We start from the raw sequence: 23,257 nt of genomic DNA on the forward strand, positions 1-23,257 counted from the left end.
TATGTCCCCTGTGTCCCCAGGCTCCATGTCCCCTGTCCCCATGGTCCCTAGTCCTGTGTCCCTTGGCCCTCAGTCACCATGGCCCTTGTGTCCCCTGGCTGGTGTCCCTCTGGTCCTGAGCCCTCTGTCCCATGTCCCCTGTGTCTCCCTGGCCCTGTGCCCTCTGTCCCATGTCCCCTGGGCCCTGTGTCCCCCTGGCCCTGTGCCCTGTGTCCCCATGTCCTGTGTCCCGTGTCCCCTGGGCCCTGTGTCCCCCTGGCCCTGTACCCTCTGTCCCATGTCCCCTGTGCCCTGTGCCCTCTGTCCCATGTCCCCTGTGTCTCCCTGGCCCTGTGCCCTCTGTCCCATGTCCTGTGTCCCCTGTCCCCTCCCTGAGTGGCCCTGCCACAGCTCCACCCCTGCCTGAGTGTCCCCACCACTTCCAGGACAGATCAGGGGGGACAAGGGTGACACCCTGGATCCGGGACCCCCCTGGGGCCATCACCCACCGCAGGGACATCGGGGAGGGGACACCAGGTCAGGGCAGCAGGTCACAGGTATAAATATTGGCTAAATAGATTTATTTTCATACAAAGAATACACAGGTCCCCCCCTGGGACACCCCGACCCCGGGGGACACCCCAAGATGTCCCCAGCCACCACTGGGCCGGCCACCACCTCCATGGGCTTCACTGGCAGGATCTGTCCCCATTCCCAGGGTTTGGTGACAACACTGGGTCGCCTTGGTGCCATCCCTGTCCCCTCCGGGGCCACCATGGTGCCCGTATCTACCTCAGGGCACCTTGTCACTGCCACCCTGCTCTGTGGGACACCTCCAGATTCGTCCCCTGCTCCCTTGCTGGGACATCTCCGGACATTTTGGGGTCCCCCCCCTTGTGCCCTAATACTGTGGCTGGTCCAGACACCCCTCCCCCCCCCCCGCCGTATGTACAGGCTGGATAAAAGAAGAAAATACAGATATTTATAGAGGGGGGACAAAACGCCCCCCTGACCCCCCCCAGAGTGTCCCCTGTGTCCCCACCCTGGGGTTTCACTGCCAGCCCATCCTGTCACCCGTCCCCAGGATGGAGGTGGCCGGTCCTGCCCCACCCCAGCCCGGCTGGGCCCCCGTGCCTCAGTTTCCCCGTTGGAGGACAGAGGGGGAAGAGGAGCCACGGCAGCCACCCCGTGGGGACAGGGACGTGGCCACGAGCCCCAGGGGACGCGGGATGAAAGCTGGGGGTCACCCAGTCCCGACCACGGGCAAGGGACCAGCTGTGGCCGCCCCATCTCCCCGTGCAGCAGGAGAGGAGGTGGCCGGGGAGCTCCAGCGCTCGCGTCCCTCCCGCTCAGCTGCGCTTGGTGACCATCTGCCGGTCCCTCTTCTTCTTCTCCATCAACCTGGAGGGGAGCAGAGGGGTGGCTTTAGAATCATGGAATCACAGAATCATGGAATCACAGAATCACGGAATCACAGAGTCACAGGATCACAGGATCAGCCGGGTTGGAAAGCACCTCTGAGATCATCAAGTCCAACCCTTGATCCAGCCCCGCTGTGGTTCCCCGACCATGGCACTGATGCCACATCCAGTCTCCTCTTAAAAACCTCCAAGGATGGAGAATCCACCCCCTCCCTGGGCAGCCCATTCCAATGGCTGACCACCCTCTCTGGAAAGAATTTCTTCCCAATATCCAACTTAAAACTCCCCTGTCACAGCTCAAGGCTGAGCCCTCTTGTCTTACTGATGCTGCCTGGGAGAAGAGACCAACCCTCACCCGGCTCCCCCCTCCTGTCAGGGAGTTGCAGAGAGTGAGGAGGTCTCCCCTGAGCCTCCTTTTCTCCAGGCTGAGCCCCCCGAGCTCCCTCAGCCTCCCCTCACAGGACCTGTGTTCCAACCCCAAGAGGGAGCACCCAAAGGCACGGGCAGGGGACACACTCACTTGCGGTTGCGGACCTCGGTGAGCTCCATGAGCCGCTCCTGGGCCGCCCGGAGCTCATCCAGGCGCTGCTGGTAGCGGGAGTCGCAGCCGTTGGTGCGCTCGTAGCTGGAGACCTGGCTGGAGAGCTCGCTGGCGCGGTCCCGCAGCTGCTGGATGGACGAGTAGAGGTTCTCCTCGTCTTCCTCCTGCCCCAAAACAAAGGGGTGAGTATGGGGGGATGGGCAGGGCACCCCCATCCCCCGAGGAGATGACCCTCCTCGTTCGGGTCGGGGAAACGGAGGCGACGGGACCACCTGCCTTGGCGTTGATGATCTCGATGTGGATGAGGAGGGAGGCGAGTTCCAGGTCCTCAGTGTAGCTGTTCTTCAACGGCACCGACCGGTAGCCTGGGCACAAGACCACGACAGAGCTCAGTGCCACGGCAGGGGCCGAGCCCCTCACCATGGCCAGCACCCCGAGAGATGATGATGATGATGATGATGATGGTTGCAGGGAAGTTGGACTTGATGACCTTTAAAGATCCCTTCCAACCCAAACCGTCCTACGATTCCATGGTCTGTGATGATGATTATGACTGGAAGGGTTTGGACTAGTTGACCTTTGAAGGTCCTTTCCAACCCAAACCCTTCTATGATTCCATGACTCTGTGATGGCGATGATGATGATGATGATGATGATGATGACGATGATGATGATGATGATGATTGCAAGGGCTTGGTCTAGTTGACCTATAAAGGTCCTTTCCAACCCAAACCCTTCTATGATTCCATGACTGTGATGGAGATGATGATGATGATTGCAAGGGTTTGGACTAGTTGACCTTTGAAGGTCCCTTCCAACCCAAACCCTTCTATGATTCCATGACTGTGATGGAGATGATGATGATGATTGCAAGGGTTTGGACTAGTTGGCCTTTGAAGGTCCCTTCCAACCCAAACTCTTCTATGATTCCACGACTCTATGATGGAGATGATGATGATGGTGATTGGAAGGGTTTGGACTAGTTGACCTATAAAGGTCCCTTCCAAACCATTCCCTTCTATGACTCCATGACTCTATGATGGACATGGTGATTGGAAGGGTTTGGACTAGTTGACCTATAAAGGTCCCTTCCAAACCATTCCCTTCTATGACTCCATGACTCTATGATGGACATGATGATTGCAGGGGGGTTGGACTTGATGACCTCCAAAGCTCCCTTCCAACCCAAACCCTTCTATGATTTCATGACTTGATGATGGAGATGATGATGATGATGATGGAAATGATTGCAAGGATTTGGACTAGTTGACCATTAAAAGTCCTTTCCAAGCCAAACCCTTCAATGATTCCATGACTTTATGATGGAGATGATTGCAAAGGTTTGGACTAGTTGACCTTTAAAGGTCCCTTCCAACCCAAACCCTTCTACGATTCCGTGACTCTGCCAGAGAAGATGACGATGATGGTGGAAAGACCATACCTGTTTTGAGGCCCTTGACGGGGAAGGTGGCCTGTGCCAAGAAGTTGGGGTCACTGAACATGTCCTCCTCGTACACCACGAAGCGCAGGAAGGCGAACTCGGGGTTGTTGATATCGAAGACGAACTGCTTGAAGAGCCACACGGGGTTGAAGCCATTGTCAGCTGCGGGGGAGAGTGGGAAGGGTCGGAGCCCGGCCGGACACACGGACATCACCCACACAGCACTGGCACCCACATGTCCCCTCAAGGTGAAACAGGAGGCCAGGCCCAAAAGAGTTAACTGCAAAATTTGGGCCTGCTAACAAGCTATGAACATCTAAATGATCTGTACTCGTTCTGTTCTACCTACTGGACCAAAACTTAAAAGAATGGTAAAAGAAACATAGAATAGGCCTAGAGGTAATAAATTAAGATGCAGTAAGATAAAGAATAGAAGAAACAGGCTGGGAGCCAAGGCCTTTTCCAAGCTTCAGTGAGCGGGTCGAGAACAATAGAAGAGAAGGGAGGTCAAGCCGAGGAAGATGAGAATAAGCCCCCAGACCCATGGGAGGAAGAACGGATCTCCCACCAAAATTGAGGGCCAAGAGAAGTAACGCCCCAAGCTCCGCCTGAGCTCCACCCATACTCTGCCTGTAATTAATACGCATAGATAGATGTTGTAATCACATGAATATGCACTTAATCATATATGAAAATTGTATAAAACCTGCTGATTTTGTGTGAAGCCTTCGAGCAAGTTTTTCCAGCGATAGCTGGCTTGCTCCCAGCGCTGCTAATAAACACCTTTGCTGCTCAAAGATCAAAAGTCTCTGGGCAGTTTATTATACCGGATTTTTCAGATTCAAAGGGCACAGTCAGGGTCGCGCCGGCCTCCCGGGAGTGGGAACATCATCCCCGCGGTCCCTCACCTACGACATCCGTCTTGTTCTTGCTGTTGTCGTACTCGGAGCCGCAAACCTCCACCTCCACGAAGGGGCACACGATGCTCCTCCCGTTCTTGGGCAGGTGCCGGGCGCCCAGGATCTGTGGGAGGAACAGGAGGAGCAGGAGGGTGAGGAAGGACCTCCAAGAGTAACCAACCCCACGCGGTTGAAACACGTAACACCCACGCCAGGCCGACCCAAAACTGAAGGAACGAGTCTCCACCTCAGCGGTGGCCACCTCGAGATGGTCCTTGCCCACTTGCCTGCAGCTGGACCGTGATGGGCTCCACGATCTTCAGGCTGTTCTTGTCGAAGGGGTCGAAGGTCTCGTCCCTCATGATGTCAGGCTGCAGGACGTACCCGCTGCGGCCCCCGAGCATGAAGAGCGCCTGGTTCAGCTGCATCGGTTTGTCTGCGGCCACGGGACAGAGCAGAGCTGAGCCCTGCAGCTCTGGGACCTCCCCGAGGTCCTTGGGTAGAAGGTCCTGCCTTGGCAAACCCAACTAGGAGCCCCCAACTCTGGCTGGAGCAGGGATTAAGCCGGGTTTTGCGTGAAGCGCCCAAGGATTGTATGGAGATGTCCCCATCGGGATGAGGGCAAAGGTTGGAGAGATCATCCAAACCATCTCCTGTGTCCTCATCAGGACCAAGGTTGGAAAGATCATCCAAACCATCTCCTGTGTCCTCATCAGGACCAAGGTTGGAAAGATCATCCAAACCACCTCCTGTGTCCTCATCAGGACCGAGGTTGGAGAGATCATCCAAACCACCTCCTTTGTCTCCATCAGGATGAGGGGAAAAGTTGGAGAAATCATTCCAACTGCCTCCAACAAGACACGGGGCAGAGTCACCAGAGATGATGATCCCATCAGGATGAGGACAAAGGTTGGAGAGATCACCAAAACCACCTCCTGTGTCCCCATCAGGATGAGGACAAAGGATGGACAAATCATCCAAACCACCTCAAAAAGACCCAGGGAAGAGCCATGGGGGTGAAGATCCCATCAGGATGAAGACCAAGGCTGGAGAGCATCCAAACCATCTCCTGTGTCCCCATCAGGATGAGGACCAAGGCTGGAGGAATGATCCAAAACACTTCCTATGTCCCCATCAGGACCAAGGTTGGAGAGATCACCCAACCAACAACAAGACCCTGAGCAGAGCCATGGGAGATGACGATCCCATCAGGATGAGGCCCAAGGTTGGAGAGATCACCCAAACCACCTCCAACAACAAGACCCAGGCTGGAACCATCGGGGATGGAAATTTTGGGGTTCCACCTACATGGCCGATCCCAACACCGCCCCCGGGCTCAGGATTTACCGGGCGTCTGGAAGTTGAGGGCCACGAGTTGGCTCCCGCAGATCCACATGGGCAGCGGGTCGTAGTTGGAGGAATCCAGGCGCTGTCCCTTGGGATAGATCCGGCTCAGCTGGCGCCGGTTGTACTGCAGGAATTTCTTGCCCTTGCTGCGGTTGGCGTATTTCTCTGCCTTGGTCTCCGGGAAGGACGACATGTCCCGGTAACACGCCTTGTCCGTGCCGATCTCTGGAAGAGCCGAGGGGACCATCGGTGGAGGACGTCGGTTCCACCGCCCGCCTCGTCCCGCGCTCATCCCGTCCCACATCCCGCTTTTCCGGCTCTTACTGTCCTCGTCGAACGGCACCGGGCGGCAGTAGACGACCAGCTCCGAGAGCTCCAGCGCGATCTTCTTCCGTCGCTCCATGATCTTCCCCTCCTGCATCTGCACGGGGAAAATGGGACAAGGGTTCTTCCAGTGGCTTCCAGTTGGTCCCAGTTGCTCTCAGTGTGTCCCAGGTTGGCTCCCAGCACGGGCCTAGGAGCTCCCAGTAACCCCCAGTAAGGTTCTAGTCACACCCACTGTAATCCCAGCCTATCCCAGTACAATCCCAGTGTGATCCTAGTTACTCCCACTGTGATCCCAGCTACTCCCAGTGTGGTTCCAGTCACTCCCACTATAATCCCTGTAACTCCCAGTGTGATCCCAGTTGCCCCAGTTGTGATCCCAGTCCCCCCAGCATGGTTCTAGTGTCTTCCAGTGGATCCCAGGTACTCCCAGTATGGTTCCAGTCACTCCCACTGCAATCCCGGTCTATCCCAGTACGATCCCAGTGTGATCCCAGCTACTCCCAGTATGGTTCCAGTATAATCCCACTCACTCCCACTATAACCCCAGTCATTCCCAGTACAATTCCAGTTGCCCCCAGCATGGACCCAGTTACTGCAGCTCCCAGTAACCCCCTGTAAGGTTCCATTCACACCCAGTGTAATCCCAGTATAATCCCAGTGTGATCTCAACTACTCCCAGAATGATTCCAGTCACATCCAGTATAATCCAAGTCACTCCCAGTATGATCCCAGTTGCCCCCAGCATGGTCCCAGTTGCTCCACATCAATGCCATCATGATCCCAGTACCATTCCAGTATCATCCAGTTGATCCCAGTTCCTCCCAGTGTGTCCCCATTTGGTTCCCAGCATGGGCCCAGGAGCTCCCAGTAACTCCCAGTATGGTTCCAGTCACATCCACTGTAATCCCAGTCTATCCCAGTACAATCCCAGTGTGATCTCAGCTACTCCCAGTATGGCTCCAGTCGCTTCCAATATAATTCCAGTCATACATCTCCCAGCATGGTCCCAGTATGACCCCAGTCACTTCCCATCATTCCCAGTATGATCCCAGTAGGATCCCAGTCACAGTCATTCCCAGTATGATCCCAGTATGATCCCAGCATGATCCCAGCATGATCCCAGCCCCTTCCAGTCACTCCCACTATGATCCCAGTATGACCCCAGTCACTTCCAGTCACTTCCAGTATGATCCCAGTCACTTCCAGTCACTCCCAGTATGACCCTAGTCACTTAGTCACTCTCAGTATGATCCCAATATGATCCCAGTCACTTCCCACCACTCCCAGAACAATCCCAATATGATCCCAGTCACTTCCAGTCACTCCCAGTATGATCCCAATGTGATCCCAGTCACTTCCAGTCACTCCCAGTATGATCCCAGTATGCTCCTAGTCACTCCCAGTATGATCCCAATATGATCCCAATGTGATCCCAGTCACTTCCCACCACTCCCACTATGATCCCAGTCACTTCCAGTCACTCCCACTATGATCCCAGCTATCTCCAGCACCATTCCAGTTGCTCCCACCACCAACCCAGTCACTCTCAGCAGGATTCCATTCGCTCCCGCCGCAGTCCCGGCTGCTCCCAGCCAAAATTCTCCTCCTTTGGAGACATCGGGGCCAATCCCCACGGAAAAGGGGCCCCTCCATCCCCATCCCAGCCCATTCCCATTCCCATCCTCACCCGGGCGTCCGCGTTCTGCGTGGCCTCCCGGATCTTGGCCACCCACTCGCTGAGCTCCTCCTGCGTGTCCGCGGCCACGTCCAGGGATTGGGCGGCGTGGGACATCTGCTGGGAATGGATGGTGAAGACAAATGGTTTGGAGCTCCTCCCGTCTTTGGAGATCACTACAAGGACACCAGAGGGGGGCTTTACTCGGAGGCATTCCCAAGGGATGGCTCTGTGGAGCAAACGAAACCTCAGCGGGCCCACCAGCCCCTCCTGGCACCCCCACGGCCCGGCCGGGTCCTCCCGGCGAGGATCCCGAGTTTTTTTAACGTGTGGATTCGGCTTTCCACGCTGAAACGCGCTCAGAGACAGGGGGAAATGTCCCCCGGATCATCCGGATGTCCCAACTCCTCGGAATTCCCTCCCAAATCGGCTCCAACCTTGGAATTCCCCCCCAGATCAATCCCAACCTCTGAATTCCCTAAATCAGTCCCAACCTCCGAATTCCCCTGAAATCATTTCCAGCTCCTCAGAATTCCCCACAAATCAGTCCCAGCTCCTCAGAAGACCCACCAAATCAATCCCGACCTCAGAATTCCCCTGAAATCAGTTCCAACTCCTCAGAATTCCCCACAAATCAGTCCCAAATCCTCGTAATACCCCCCCAGATCAGGGAGAGGGGAACTCACCGACGTGGCAGGACGGGACGTCGATGAATCCCTTCAGGAAGTTCCCCAGGGGGCTGTTTTCCGAGGACTGGAAGAGAGGAAGGAATAAGGGAGATGGAGGAGGCCTGTGGGGCCAGGCTTGGTGACAGTTCCCCTTGGGAGCCACCACCCAGGTCTCCCAGTCAGCCAAAACTGAGGAAAAATGGGAAAAAACATCCAGGAGTATCATCCGGGTACGGGATAAGGGTCTGGGTTGGAGCAGGACCAGGAGCATTCCCATGACTCTGGATAAGGGTCTGGGTTGGAGCAGGGCCAGGAGCATCTCCCAGCCTCAGGAAAAGGGTCTGGGCTGGCAAAAGGCTGGGAGCATCCTCCAGTTTCCAAAGAAGGGTCCAAGCTGGAAGGGGGCCAGGAGCATCTCCCAGCCTCAGGATAAGGATCTGGGCTGGAGCAGGATCAGGAACATCCCCCAGTTTCTGGATAAGAGTCTGGGTTGGAGCTGGACCATGAGCATCCCTCAGCCTCACGATAAAGATCTGGGCTGGAGTAGGACCAGGAGCATTCCATAGCCTCTGGAGAAAGGTCTGGGTTTGAGCAGGGCTGGGAGAATCCCTCAGTCCCTGGATAAGGATCTGGGCTGGAGCAGGATCAGGAACATTCCATAGTCTCTCGATAAGTGTCTGGGTTTGAGCAGGACTGGGAGCATCCCTCAGCCCATGGATATGGATCTGGGTTTGAGCAGGACTGGGAGCATCCCTCAGCCCCTGGATATGGATCTGGGCTGGAGCAGGACTAGGATCATCCCCAAGACTCTAGATAAGGATATGGGCTGGAGTAGGACCAGGATCATCCCCCAGTCCCTGGATAAGGATCTGGGCTGGAGCAGGACCAGGATCATCCCCCAGACTCCAGATAAGGATCTGGGCTGGAGCAGGATCAGGAGCATCCCCCAGACTCCAGAAGGATCTGGGCTGGAGCAAGACTAGGAGCATCCCCCAGCCCCTGGACAAGGATCTGAGCTGGAGCAGGACCGTCTCTGGTGTCCCCGGTGGGGGTGGTGGCACTCACGGCCTCGTCCTGCTCGGGCGCTTGGGTGCCCACGATCTCCTCCACGTAGTTGGCCGGGAACCAGAGCTGCTTCTTGCCCCCGTAGTCCCCGCGCCACCTGCAAGGGGTCAGAGGGTCAAGGCGGGCGGACGGATTTCGGGGAAGGGGCCGGGGGCGTCCGAGCTGCGTGCGGGGCCGGGCGGAGGAGGGATTTGGGGGAGGGGACAGAAAAGGAGGAGGTGGTTAAAACCCACGGGGGGATGATCCGGGGGATCCCCCCGGGGCATCCCCTCCACCTCCCGGCCCGTGGTGACACCCGTGGGCGCGTGTGATGTCCTCACCAGCCGCCGTCCTGCTTGTCAACGTTGTGGATGATGGCCTGCTTGCAGAACGACAGCTCATCCTCCCGCTGCGCCTTGTAGTCGTAGAGGGCCTTCACCGTGCACTGGGACACCGCGGGGAGGGACACGGTCACCGCCTGGCACCACCCCTGGCACCTCCAGACCCGGCCTCGGCGCTCCCGAGGGTCCCACGCCCCCAAATCGTGGGATCTCACAGGGTTGGAATGGCCCCCGTTCCACGCCCACCCCGCCATGGGTAGGGATGTCTCCTGCTAGAGTAGGTTCTTCAAGGAGAAGGGGCTGGGTGGGTGTGGGCCAGGAGCGTCCCACTGTCCTGCTCCAGCCCAGATCCGTATCCAGAGACAGTGGGATGCTCCTGGATCGGGGTTGGAGCAGTGCTGTGAGCATCCCACAGACTCTGGATAAGGGTCTGGGCTGGAGCAGGGCCAGGAGCGTTTTCCAGACTCTGGATAAAGGTCTGGGCTGGAGCAGGGCCAGGAGCATCCCACAGACTCTGGATAAGGGTCTAGGCTGGAGCAGGACCAGGAGCATTTTCCAGCCTCTGGATAAGGGTCTGGGCTGGAGCAGGGCCAGGAACATCCCATAGCCTCTGGATAAGGGTCTGGGCTGGCACAGGGCTGGCAGCATCCTACAGCTTTGGGATAAGGATCTGGGCTGGAACAGGACCAGGAGCATCCCACAACCTCTGGAATAAGTGTCTGGGTTGGAGCAGGACTGGGAGCATCCTCCAGCTTCCAGAAAAGGGTCCAAGCTGGAGTGGGGCCAGGAGCATCTCCCAGTCTCTGGATAAAGATCTGGGCTGGAGCAGGATCCTGGCTTTGAACATCCAACCTGACTTGGAACACTTCCAGAGCTGGGACATCCACAGCCTCCCTGGACAACCTGTTCCAGTGTCTCACCACCCTCACAGGGAAGAATTTCTTCCCAATTATCTCATCCAAATTTCCCTGCTTTCAATTTGTGTCCATCATTCCTTGTCCTGTCACTACAGTTCCTGACGAAGCCTCAAGTCCCAGAAACTTCCAGGACTAGAGACTGGGTCAACTCCAAAGCCAGACCAGTCCCAAAAACCTCCAAGGATGGAGATTGTGTCAGAGCCAGGATCAGTTAATCTCAAAAACCTCCAAGGATGGAGATTGTGTCAGCTCCAGGACCAGTTCAGTCCCAAAAATCTCCAAGGATGGAGATTGTGTCAGAGCCAGGATCAGTTAATCTCAAAAACCTCCAAGGATGGAGATTGTGTCAGCTCCAGGACCAGTTCAGTCCCAAAAATCTCCAAGGATGGAGATTGTGTCAACTCCAGGATCAGTTCATCTCAGAAAGCTCCAAAGGTGGAGATTGTGTCAACTCCAGGACCAGTTCATCTCAAAAACCTCCAAGGATGGAGATTGTGTCAGCTCCAGGACCAATCCAGTCCCAAAAATCTCCAAGGATGGAGATTGTGTCAGCTCCAGCACCAGTTCATCTCAAAAACCTCCAAGGGTGGAGATTGGGTTAACTCTGAGACCAACTCAGTTCCAAAAACCTCCAAGGATGGAAAATGCATCTTCTGGGAACTGACCCTAAACCTGCTTTGTTGGGGTTCCTCGATGGAAAGGGCTCCAGCTCCAGCATCACTTGAGGGTCCCAAAAACGTGGCAAAACATCCCCACGTCTCTGGTTGGTGGTGGTGGGAGATGTGGCAGGTCTGGGGAGGGACCACCCCCGAACCCCAGCTCTGGAATCATTGTGTCCCACCCCCCTCCACCTCCCAGGTCCCCACCTCGGCCCCTTACCCTGGCCATGGGCATCTTGTTGGCCTCCACGTAGAAGTGGGGGGTCCGCACCTCGTACAGGGCTCCATAGTCCAGCTCCTGCCGGGAGAAATTCCCAAGGGAGTCACCCGGGTGCGGGCAGGGGCTACAGGGGGGTGTGGTTAGATACAAGGGGGTTGGGGGGGGACCTAAAATCCCTTTGAGACTCACAGAATGAATTGAGTTGGAAAAGACCCCTGAGATCATTGGGAGACCCAACCCCACCTTGGCACCCAGCCCATGGCACCGAGTGCCACGTCCAGGCTCTGCTTCAACACCCCCAGGGATGGGGACTCCACCCCCTCCCTGGGCAGCCCATTCCAAGGTCTGATCTCTCTCCCTGTAAAGAACTTCTTCCCCATGTCCAACCTAAACTCGTTGGAAGGGAGTTATGGGGGGTGGGCGGAACGAGCTCGGCTGGTTCTGCTTGGGCTTCCCCCGGAATTCTGAAGGGTGCTGGAGCTGGGCACAGGGGCACTGAACCTTCCCTTTTGGTACCCCCCGTGCTGGCAGCACTCACGGTGGTGCCCATCTTCTCCAGGGTCTCCTCGTTGATGGGGTAGCGCAGCTTCATCTTGCGGTACAGCGGGTGCTTCTCGTAGTAGCTGATGAGGTCCACCAGGCTCTCGAACTCGGCCGAGCTGCCCAGCATGAAGAGCCTCCCCTCCTGCTGGATCCGGCAGTGCTTGATCTTCCCCTCTGCCCTGGAGTCGGGACACGTGGTGGGGGATGTTTGAGGGCCGGATCTCAGATCCCGTCTCCACCACGGGGACGAGCGGGCGGCGACGCCACCGAGGCGACCGTCCCGAGGACGTCCCCATGGGCAGGGCTTTGCACATCCTGAGGTCTCAACAGACTCGACCTGAGAGCTCCAGGGCTCGGTTGAGCCCGGGAGGCCTCGTGGCGGCCGCGCTCACCGGAAGGAGATGGCGTAGGAGTTGGGCTCGCCGCGCTTGCGCACCAGGAAGGCTCCATCACGCGGCACCCGCATCAGCATGTGCTCGGCCTGCAGGCGCGTCAGGCTGGCGTGGTACCACCTGGCCGGGCAGAAGGTGGGCACGGGGGCTGCCACCAGCGTCCCTGTGCCCCAGAGGGCACCCGGCGCCGGGGGGGGGGGACCTGAGGGAAGTGGGGGTTGGGTGGGGCCGCTCCTCACTCTTTGCTCTCGTGGGCGTTGGGCTGCGGGACGGGGTCGGTGAGGCGCATCTCGAACTCGTTGCAGCGCAGCGGCACCTCCCGGTAGTGGCAGATGAGGCTGTAGAGGCTGTCGAAGACCAGGTTGTCCGTCAGGTAGAACTTGGTGGCCCCGGCCTCCTGCCGCGAGTGGATCCGGCAGTGCTGCACCCGGCTGGACCTCCTGGCGCGGCGGGGGGAGAAAGGGTCAAAAAAAGGCGGCGTTTCCCCCCCACTCCGGAAAAGCCATTCCGGTCACCAAACCACGCATCAACCAGAAGGTTATCCAGGTGGGATGGCCAGAGTGGCTCGGGAACAGCGGGATCCTGCTTCTCCGGAGCTCCTACCAGAAGGAAAGGGTGTAGTCACCCACGAAGGTCTCGCTCTCGCGCACCAGGAAGGTGCCGTCCTTGCCGCCCGTCTCGGTGCAGTACTCGTGCAGCAGCTTCTCCGCGATCTGCCGCCCGTCCCGGCCCCCGCCCAGCTTCCCGTGGAACCACTTCTCCGTGAAGTGCAGCTCGTTGTTGTTGAACTCCTGTGGGGTCACCCCCCCCCCCCAAAAAACAGGTTTTGTGCCATCCTCTGCCTCCCCCCCCCCCACGGAGTTCTCCCCTCGCCCCTCACACACCTCCTTCTGCTCCACCTCCTCCTCGTCCTCATTGAACTGGTAGCGGGAGGTCTCCTCCGAGTAGTAGATCTTGTTGCTCGTCAGGACGAAATAATGAGGGCTCCAGGTCTGGGGAGGAGGAAGAGCATTCCCGGGGTGAGGAGAAGGATCGCATGGAAGGACGGAGCTTTGACAGGGGGTCTCTGCTCCCTGCCATCCCCCAGAGCATCCTGGTGGTTTGGGAGAGCCCATTCCATGCCCATCCCAAACCCAGGGGTCCAACAGGCCCCGCTCAGCTCCTCCCTTACGTGGTCAATGGGGTCTTCGAGGTAGAGGATCCCGTTCTTGATGGAGTTGCTGATGTCGTTCTCCGAGTAGCTGGCGGTGGAGACCTCCTCGTACAGGTTCCCTTCGACCAGCTTCTTGTGCTGGGGAGTGCCCAGGGATTGGGACACGGCGGCCACGGCACACCGAGCTCCCAACCCTTGGGATCAAACTCCCACAGGTCCCTTCCCACCACCCCCCCCGTTCCCCTCGGCCACCTCTCAGTGTAGAACATCAGAGAGGTGTCTGGAGGGATATCACGGAGGGATGACACTCCTGAATCCCAAGATTTAGGAGAATCCCCACCCCCTCCCAGCCCGACACCGCTCACATCCCTCCTGCCAAGCAGGATTTTGGGGGTGTACCTTGATCAGGATCTTCTTCTTGAGCTGGGTGGGTGAGGGTAGCTCATCGGCGTTGATGTCCACGGGCTTGGTGAGGAGCATGTCTCCGAAGACCTTCTTGAAGTGGGAGGCCATGTTCCTCTGCTGGACGATGCTGCAGTGGTCTTCGATGGACAGGATGATGGGAAACCTGCAGGAGGCGGGTGGGAATGGTGGGAATGGTGGGAATGGTGGGATTTGGGAGTCGTGGGAGGATTTGGGGCTTACTCAGAGGTGACGAAGGCGTGTTCCTTGATGGTGTGCAGCACATCCAGGAACTTGATCTTGGAGGTGAGCGTGTGGCCGTGGTAGATGATGGGGAGATCATCCGGGCCATCCCAGCAGTCCACTGGGTGGGAAGACACCCCGGTTAACACCTCGGCACTGGGGAGCAGGGCTGGGATCCCCCAAAGGACACGGAAGACCCCCGCTCCGGTGTCATTGGATGGGAGCAGGAGGTGGTCAGGGATGTGACAGGAGGTGCTGGGGGGGTTCCAGCATCCCTGGGAAGTGCTGGGGTGGGAATTCCAGCATCCTTGTGAGGTGTTGGGGGGGGAATTCTAGCATCCCTGAGAGGTGCTGGGGGGGCTTCAGCATCCCTGGGAAGTGCTGGGGTGGAATTCCAGCCTCCCTGGGAAGCGCTGGGGTGGAATTCCAGCCTCCCTGTGAGGTGTTGGGGGTTTCCAGCATCCCTGTGAGGTGCTGAGATGGAATTCCAGCATCCCTGGGAAGTGTTGGGGTGGAATTCCAGCATCCCTGTGAGGTGCTGAGGTGGGAATTCCAGCATTCCTGTGAGGTGCTGGGGGGATTCCAGCATCCCTGGGAAGTGCTGGTGTGGAATTCCAGCATCCCTGGGAAGTGCTGGGGTGGAATTCCAGCCTCCCTGTGAGGTGCTGGGGTGGAATTCCAGCCTCCCTGGGAAGTGCTGGGGACACTCACACTCGATGCAGCGGCAGCCCATCCGCAGGCACCTCGCGTATGCTTCCAGGGAGGACTCACTGGAGAACTGATCCCCTGTCAGGTACCTGAGGACAGACAGGGAGCAGTTGGGGGGGTGGGACACTCCTGGATGTCACAGAATCAATCATGGGGGGGTGGGACACTCCTGGATGTCACAGAATCAATCTTAGAATCACAGAATCAGCCGGGTTGGAAAGCACCTCTGAGATCATCAAGATCAACCCTTGATCCAACCCCGCTGTGCTTCCCAGCCCATGGCACTGATGCCACATCCAGTCTCACCTGAAACACCTCCAGGGAAGGAGAATCCACCCCCTCCCTGGGCAGCCCATTCCAGTGCCTGATTACCCTCTCTGGAAAGAATTTCTTCCTAATATCCAACCTAAATCTCCCCTGGCACAGCTGAAGACCCAGCCATCATGTCCTACTGCTGGTTCCTGGGAGCAGAGCCCAACCCCCCCCCCTGGCTCCCCCCTCCTGGCAGGGAGTTGCAGAGAGTGAGGAGGTCTCCCCTGAGCCTCCTCCTCTCCAGGCTCAGCCCCCCCAGCTCCCTCCTCATGGGAATTGTGCTCCAGACCCTTCCCCAGCCTCGTTGCTCTTCTCTGCACCTGCTCCAGCCCCTCCATGTCCTTCCTGAGCTGAGGACCCAGAGCTGGACACAGCACTCGAGGTGAGGCCTCACAGGGGCAGAATCCCTTCCCTGCTCCTGCTGCCACACTCTTCCTGATCCAGGCCAGGATCCATTGGCTTTTTTGGCCCCCTGGGCACACTCTGGCTCATGTTCAGCTTCCTGTCCATCCAAACTCCCAGGTCCCTTCCTGCCTGGCCGCCCCCTGAGGAAATCCCAGCCTGTCCTCACGTGTTGTGGGAGGAGGAGATCCAGTACTGGGACAGGGGGTGGTTCATCTCCTCGGGCACCACGCGCTCGTACTTGGCGTCCATCACCATGTTTTCCTTGGAGAAGAGGTACGTGAGGAACTGGGAAAGCAGGGGGTGGAAAGCAGAGAAGTCAGAGCCTGGCAGGGCCACGGAGACCAGCCCTGGGTGGGTTCTGGGTGGGGGGCACCCACCTCATCCAGCTGGAAGGAGGGATCCGACGCCTCGCCGGAGCTCTCCCGGAGGTAGGTGCACATGTATTCCCGCACCATGCCCACGTCACTGGCCCAGGATTCCTGGGAGACAAACGTGGATGTCGTTATGGGGCCGGAGCATCCCACGGGAGGCCCCGAAACCACGGGGGTCTGGCAGAAATCCCACCTTCTGGTCGTGCAGCAGGAACTTCTGGAAGTCGTAGAGGGAGACCTGGCACAGCTCGGGGCGATCCACGTTCCTGGGACACGGATCAGCCACCAGTGAGGAGCGGGAGAAGGAGTTGGGATAGATCCCATGGGAGAGTCCCAGGCTGCCAGAGCCCACCTGCAGCTCATCTCCCCTATTCCTGCCCCATTCCCACCAGGAGTGTGCAGTGTTGTCCGAGGATATGGGGAGGGCAGGGCGGAATGTCCCTACATCCCTCGCAGCCTCATCCACTTCCATGGCTGTCCATCCCTGTTCCTACCCCTGCTCCCATCTTCACTCCCCTCATTCCCACTCCCACCTCGACTCCTCTGTCCGTTCATCCCTCCTCTCATCCCTGCTCTCAGCCCCACTTCCATCCCTGCTCCCACACCCCTCATATTCCTGTTCCCATCTCCACTTTCAGCTCTGCTCATCCCATCTCCCATCCCTGCTCCCATCCCTGCTCCAATCTCCGCTGTCATCCCCTCTCCCATCCTTGCTCGGATCCTCACTCCCATCCCTGCTCTCAACCCCTCTCCTATCTCTGATCCTGCTCCCCTCCCATTCCCACTCCAATCTCCACTCCAACTCCACTCCCATCTCTTCTCATCCCTGCTCCCATCCCCACTCTCATTCCCACTCCCATCTCCATTCCTGCTCATCTGCTCTATCCCTGTTCCCATCCTCACTCCCATCCCAGCTCCCATCCCTGCTCCCTTTCCCACTCCAATCTCCACTCCAACTCCACTCCCATCTCTTCTCATCCCTGCTCTCATTCCCACTCCCATCCCCACTCTCATTCCCACTCCCATCCCCATTTCCATTCCTGCTCATCTGCTCTATCGCTGTTCCCATCCTCACTCCCATCCCAGCTCCCATCCCTGCTCCCTTTCCCACTCCCATCCCTGTTCCTCCCTGGTCCTATCCCTCTTCCCATCCTGCTTCCATCCCTGCTCCCTTTCCCTCTCCCATCCTCTCTCCCATCCTCTCTCTCACCCCCTGCTCTGCCCAATCCCTGCATTTCCCACTCTGTGGATCCCACCCTTGGAATCTTGGCCGGATGGGAGCCATGGCATTCCCAGGAACTCACCTCAGAGGGAAGGAGAGCTCCAGCTGTTCGATGACCTGCAAAGAGGGGAGGAGGAGACGAGGCTTAGCCGGGAGGGGACACATCACACGGGTTTGGGGGACACTTGGGAAGCAAATCCCTGGATCTTACCGACTTCTGGGCGTCAAACATCAGGTTTTTGTAGAACTGGATGAAGTGGGAGAAGGTCATTTCATTCCTGGCTTCCACTTCCTGGGGGAGACGGGGCCGGAGGTGAGAGCGGGGCCACCCCTCCGGACACAGGGACACCGGGACGGCTCCAGCCCTCCTGGAAAAGCTGGAAAACCATCTCCCTCCCGGGTGGGGTGTTCAGGGGGTCCTTACCACGAGTTTATCCCGCAGGAATCTCATGTTGGGAACGCGGTAGTTCACCTGGGGCAGCATCGCCTTCAGGTCCTTCACAGTGATGCTGCCGGAGCGGGAGACGGAGTCAGGATGGAGAACCAACCCCTGGATGGGTCTTGGCTCCCAGCCTCAAGGTTCCCACCCCAAATCCTGGTGCCTGGCATAGGGATCCCACCCTCCTCCTGGCCTGTGCAACCCTCCAGGTACAGGACCTGGGGAAATCATGGATATCCCATCCCAGGAAGTGCAGAAGGCCAGGATGGACAGGGCTTGGAGCAACCTGGTCTAGTGGAGTTCCATGACCTTTAGGTCTCTTCCCACCTAAACCATTCCATGATTCCATGACCACTAGTGGAAAAGTAATGGAAATCGGGATCCCCGTGGCCCTCACACCCAAATCTCTGATTTTCCGTGTCTCCAAGCATCCCAAAAAACCTGGTGCTCCCTTGTCCCACGTGGTGTTTGGCACGAGTGTGAGCAGAGGGCCAAAGAGAGGAAGCACATCCCAAGAACCAATTGGGCTCTCTAGGCCGTCATCCCACCTGGAGATGATGCCCATTCCCATCTCCATCATAATTTAAGTGCAAATTCCCTTGAGTTGAGGTTTTCCCTGCCTTTGGAAGTTGTTTCTGGGCTGCATTAACGGTCCAGCCTCTCCTGCCACTGGTGGAAAAGCAACGGAAATCGGGATCCCCGTGGCCCTCACACCCAAATCTCTGATTTTCCGTGTCTCCAAGTATCCCAAATAACCCAGTGCTCCCTTGTCCCATGAAACCATCAGCTTTGGGATGCAACCGGAGGAATCTGGTCCTGTCCTGCCAAACCCACCACCTGCTTCCCAACTCGAGGCCATGCCGGTGCTCACCTGCCTTCCCGCGCCCGGTCCATCCCGTCAAACTGCTTCCGGAGCCACCTGGGAAAGAAGGAAGGGACGGACACGCAGCGCTCAGCGCCACGGAGGAGCAAATCCAGGGGGGATTTTTGTCCCTCAGACAGGGAATTGGGATCTGCCGGCGCTTCCCCCACCTCTCGATCTGCAGCGGGGTCTGGGCCCTCTGGGTATCAGCCACCAGCCAGTTGAGCCCCGTTATCCAGAGGTTGATGTCCTCCTCGCAGAAAGCTGGAAAAGGAGAAGGAGAAGGAGGGATGGGTGCTGTGGGATGCCGGGAAGGGGGTGGGATCCAAGGGGAGGGAGCCCAACGCACCGGCCACGCTGAGCGTCCGCAGCCGAAAGTCCATCCCGTAGAGGATGATGAAGCACATGGTGAAGTCCAACTTCCGAGCGTCCTCGGGGTAGCGCTCGAAATCCCGGGAATTCTTCCCCAGGCGGATCTCCTTGATCTCCCGGATGTCGACTGCGGGGAGAGAGGAACATGGAAGCGGCCCTTGACGCCGTGGATCCGTGTGAGGGACTCAGGGAGGCTGCAGGAGGTGGGACTGCCAGGATGGGACATTCCTGGGAATGTGTGATGGAATTGTGGGTGCTGTGGCCACCTGGAGACACGTCCCCAGGGCCCTCCAGGGATGTGTGATGGCACCAGGGGCATGGTACGTCCTTCAGGGAATCGTATCCCTGGAATGGGGGGGTCTCCGTTGGGCTGGGATGGCATCATGGGTTCCATGGATGTGTGTCCTCCATGGATTTGTATCCCAGGATGTCCTGGGATGGGGTGTCCCTGCTTGTGTGACAGCACCACAGGTGCCATGGATGTGTGTCCTCCATGGATTTGTGTCCCAGGACGTCCTGGCATGGGGTGTCCCTGCCTGTGTGACAGCACCACGGGTGCCATGGCCGTGTGTCCTCCATGGATTTGTATCCCAGGATATCCCCAGGATGGGATGTCCCTGCTTGTGTGACAGCACCACAGGTGCCATGGCCGTGTGTCCTCCATGGATTTGTATCCCAGGATGTCCTGGGATGGGGTGTCCCTGCTTGGGAGCCATGGCTGTGTGTCCTCCAGGGATCTGTATCCCAGGATATCCTGGGATAGGGTGCCCCTGCCTGTGTGACAGCACCATGGGTTCCATGGATGTGTGTCCTCCAGGGATTTGTACCCCAGGATGTCCTGGGATGGGGTGTCCCTCCTTGGGTGCCATGGCCGTGTGTCCTCCATGGATTTGTATCCCAGGATGTCCTGGGATAGGGTGTCCCTACCTGTGTGACAGCACCATGGGTTCCATGGATGTGTGTCCTCCAGGGATTTGTATCCCAGGATATCCCCAGGATGGGGTGTCCTTGCCTGTGTGACAGCACCATGGGTCCATGAATGTGTGTCCTCCAGGGATTTGTATCCCAGGATGTCCTGGGATGGGGTGTCCCTCCTTGGGTGCCGTGGCCATGTGTCCTCCATGGATTTGTATCCCAGGATATCCCCAGGATGGGGTGTCCTTGCCTGTGTGACAGCACCATGGGTGCCATGGCCGTGTGTCCTCCAAGGAATCGTGTCCCCAGGATGGGATATCCCTGCAGCACCAGCTCCATGTGCCTGACGACCCTCCACTCCCTGTGTCCTCCATGGATTCCCATCCCCAGGATGTGGCTCCCGACAGTGCTTCCCACACTTTTCCCAGCTCTGTGGCTGCCACGCGTCCTCTGGGTCCATCCTGCCCCATCCCAACCATCCCAGGGCAGACCCTGGCATGGGCTGAGCTCAGCTTTTAATTGGAGCCTCTTCCCAAAAGTGGCAATTTGAGCTTAGACCACAGGGCGTTGCTTTCCTGCTGCTCTGCTCCCTCATTATCCCGCTAAAAAAAGCTCCGGCAGCGTTGGAAGGGCCGGGTTTCCGGAGCCTGCTCTTCCTCCGCCACGGGAGACTTCCAGTTTTCCCAGTGGATTTGTCCCACTGGGAGCAGAATAATAACATATTATTAGGAATAACACCCAAAGTTGTTCCTGATTCCACAACCATCACCCCTCCCCCGGGAAAGGTTTGGACTCTGGGAATGAGCCAGGGACACCGGAAAGGGTTTTGTGTGACCGAGAGCGGCCGGACCCCGAGCCTGGGCATTGTCCTGCCGAGGAAATGGGTCATTTCCCGGAGAATTTCCAGCCCCGGCCGCGCTTCCGATGTGGGACGTGGTGGTGGGGAAGAGCCCACGGAGTCTGATCCACAGCGGGAAAAGCAAAGGCTGAATGCAGGGAGGGAAAAGGGATGGGGGAGGAATGGGGGCTGATTAAGCAAGAAAAGAGGGGCCGGGGAGTTTTTCTTGGCGGAAAAGCTCCAGAAAACACTGGAGGCTTTATCCAGGTTTTTTTTTTTTTTTTTGCTGGATGATCGCAAGCCAAATTTCATGGATCAGGGTGGGATTTTAGCACAAGTGGCACATGGGGGCTCTGCAGCCCGGCACGGGCTTTGTTCTGGGACAAGATCCCAAGAAATCAAATCCCGTTGTCTCCGTGGGGCTCCCGGGGCTCGGAGAAAACTCTCCTTGGGACAAACAGGCAGATTTTTTTGGGGGGGGAAAAATGGGTTTATGGGTTAAAAAATGGCTGCTCAACCCCAAACCTGCCCATCCACAGGGAGAAGGGAGAAGTCAGAGGATACCAACAGGCCACAAAGGTGTATTCCTTGGATTCCACACCTCCAGGATCCAGCCTTGGACCAGACCTCTGGGTGCTGCCAATAATCCCAGGATGGTTTGGGTGGGAAGGGAGCGGAAAGATATCCAGTTCCAACCCCCTGCCATGGGCATGGACACCTCCCACTATCCCAGATTGCTCCAGCCTGGCCTGGAACACTTCCAGGGACGGGGCAGCCACAGCTTCTCTGGGAATTCCAGCCCAGCCCCTCACCACTCTCACAGCCAAGAATTCCTTCCCAATATCCCATCTAACTCTGGTAGTGGGAAGCCCTTCCCTGTGTGCTGCCCCTCCATCCCTTATCCCCAGTCCCTCTCCAGTTCTCCTGGAGCCCCTTTAGGCCCTGCAAGGGGCTCTCAGGTCTCCCTGGAGTTTTCCTTCTCCAGCCTGGACATTCCCAGCTCTCTCAGCCTGGCTCCAGAGCAGAGTTCCAGCTCTTGGAGCATCTCCGTGGCCTCCTCTGGACTCGCTCCAGCAGCTCCACATCCTTCTAATGTTGGGAATTTCCGGGCTGGAGGCAGCTCTGCAGGTGGGGTCTCACCTGAGCAGGGCAGAGGGGCTGAATCCCACCCTCTCCTGCTTCCCATGCTGTGGGACAAGCCCAGAACACAGGGAATTCCTGCTTTTCCACCCACCAACACCCCCAAATCCCTCTCCCCGTGGCAAAGAGCCCATTCCCACAAAGAACCAGGGGAAGAGGGAGCGGCTGCACAAAACAAGGGAGCCGGAGCCGGGAGCTTCCTGGAAACCACATCTGCAGCGGATTTGCAGGGATCACGTCGGAACTATGTCTCCAAACTCCTCCCAGCATTGTCTCCCGGGATCCCAAGGCGATTAAAACACTCTGGAAGGATTAAAACACCCTGGAAGTCGCTTCCAGCTGCGAAAATCCCTTTTTCTTTTCTAATGCAAAGCGAGCAGCTCCCGGGGCAAAGAGGATTTGGAATGGTGGGAAGAGCAGCTCCTGCCCAGCGGGTTTTAGGGATGCTGAGGGAAGGCCTGGAAATTTTTTTCAGGCAAAAGGGGATGGAAGGAACGTTGTGCTGGGAAATCCCAGCTCTCGTGGCACAAGCCACATCCACCTCAGTCATCCGTTCTTCCAGGACACCTGGAAGCTCAGAATTCCCTCCGGGGGGAATTTGGGAGACAGTGTCCCCCTGGGAATTCCCGTGGTGGGATTTAAAACCTGAAAGAAAATATCCCTCCTGCTCCAGCAGTGATAAATCCCACCTGGATTTTCTCCTCCCCCCAAAAAATCCCATTTCTAATTCTTTGGCATTAAGGAGGCTGGAAGTGTCACGTCTCCAAAATCCTCTTGGATTTTCCACGCTGCCTTCACCCCTGTTGTTTTTAATTTCTTATAAAGATCCTCTTTGGGTTGTTTTCTGCCAGATTCCCCGTGCTGGGAATTGGGATTTGCTGAGGGTGAGGAGCTGGGAGACCTCCAGGATGAGGTTAATTTTGGAGGTGATGTTCCAGGTGATCTCAGGTCTGGACATGGATCCCGGGCCTGGACATGGATCCTGGGCCTGAGCACAGATCCCAGGCCTAGACACAGAATAAAGGAACAGACATGGATCAAAGGTATGAACAGAGATCCCAGGCCTGGACACAAATCCCAGGTCTGGACATGAATCCCTGGCCTGGACACAGATTCCAGGTCCAGACAAAGATCCCAGGTATGGAGAGGAATCCCAGCCATGGACATGGATCCCAGGCCCTGACACAGATCCCGGGTCCGGATACAGATCCCAGGCCTGGATACGGATTCCAGGTCCCGACACGGATCCTGGGCCTGAGCACAGATCCCAGGCCTGGACATGGATTCCAGGACTGGACATGATCCCAGGTCTGGACATGGATCCTGGGCCTGGACACAGATTCCAGGTCCAGACACAGATTCTGGGTCCAGACACAGATTCCGGGTCCAGACACGGATCCCAGGCCTGGACACGGATCCCAGGCCTGGACACGGATCCCAGGCCTGGACATGGATCCCAGT

At 57.6% G+C, this 23,257-nt stretch overlaps 1 protein-coding gene across 1 annotated transcript in view; it reads right to left on the minus strand.

Annotated features, from left to right (window-relative positions):
* Nucleotides 1–692: 692 nt before the first annotated feature.
* The window catches only part of LOC116789679 (1-phosphatidylinositol 4,5-bisphosphate phosphodiesterase gamma-1-like), a 28,330-nt gene continuing 5,765 nt past the window's right edge, over nt 693–23,257 (minus strand). The window contains exons 2-32 of the mRNA XM_032693790.1: nt 18,881–19,030; nt 18,702–18,795; nt 18,541–18,588; nt 17,655–17,739; nt 17,442–17,522; nt 17,313–17,347; nt 16,202–16,274; nt 16,015–16,116; nt 15,804–15,922; nt 14,924–15,009; nt 14,213–14,333; nt 13,967–14,135; nt 13,586–13,705; nt 13,299–13,406; nt 13,018–13,205; nt 12,654–12,854; nt 12,415–12,534; nt 12,018–12,201; nt 11,480–11,557; nt 9,684–9,787; nt 9,364–9,460; nt 8,317–8,383; nt 7,643–7,806; nt 5,953–6,049; nt 5,629–5,853; nt 4,569–4,717; nt 4,291–4,405; nt 3,383–3,544; nt 2,218–2,306; nt 1,921–2,105; nt 693–1,380 (exon numbers count right to left, since the gene is read on the minus strand). Coding sequence (XP_032549681.1) covers nt 1,329–1,380; nt 1,921–2,105; nt 2,218–2,306; nt 3,383–3,544; nt 4,291–4,405; nt 4,569–4,717; nt 5,629–5,853; nt 5,953–6,049; nt 7,643–7,806; nt 8,317–8,383; nt 9,364–9,460; nt 9,684–9,787; nt 11,480–11,557; nt 12,018–12,201; nt 12,415–12,534; nt 12,654–12,854; nt 13,018–13,205; nt 13,299–13,406; nt 13,586–13,705; nt 13,967–14,135; nt 14,213–14,333; nt 14,924–15,009; nt 15,804–15,922; nt 16,015–16,116; nt 16,202–16,274; nt 17,313–17,347; nt 17,442–17,522; nt 17,655–17,739; nt 18,541–18,588; nt 18,702–18,795; nt 18,881–19,030 — 3,668 coding nt within the window. The 3' untranslated portion in view covers nt 693–1,328. The remainder of the gene's footprint in view (nt 1,381–1,920; nt 2,106–2,217; nt 2,307–3,382; nt 3,545–4,290; nt 4,406–4,568; nt 4,718–5,628; nt 5,854–5,952; nt 6,050–7,642; nt 7,807–8,316; nt 8,384–9,363; nt 9,461–9,683; nt 9,788–11,479; nt 11,558–12,017; nt 12,202–12,414; nt 12,535–12,653; nt 12,855–13,017; nt 13,206–13,298; nt 13,407–13,585; nt 13,706–13,966; nt 14,136–14,212; nt 14,334–14,923; nt 15,010–15,803; nt 15,923–16,014; nt 16,117–16,201; nt 16,275–17,312; nt 17,348–17,441; nt 17,523–17,654; nt 17,740–18,540; nt 18,589–18,701; nt 18,796–18,880; nt 19,031–23,257) is intronic.

This window comes from Chiroxiphia lanceolata, chromosome 1 (genome assembly GCF_009829145.1).
Source record: "Chiroxiphia lanceolata isolate bChiLan1 chromosome 1, bChiLan1.pri, whole genome shotgun sequence".
NCBI lineage: Eukaryota > Metazoa > Chordata > Aves > Passeriformes > Pipridae > Chiroxiphia > Chiroxiphia lanceolata.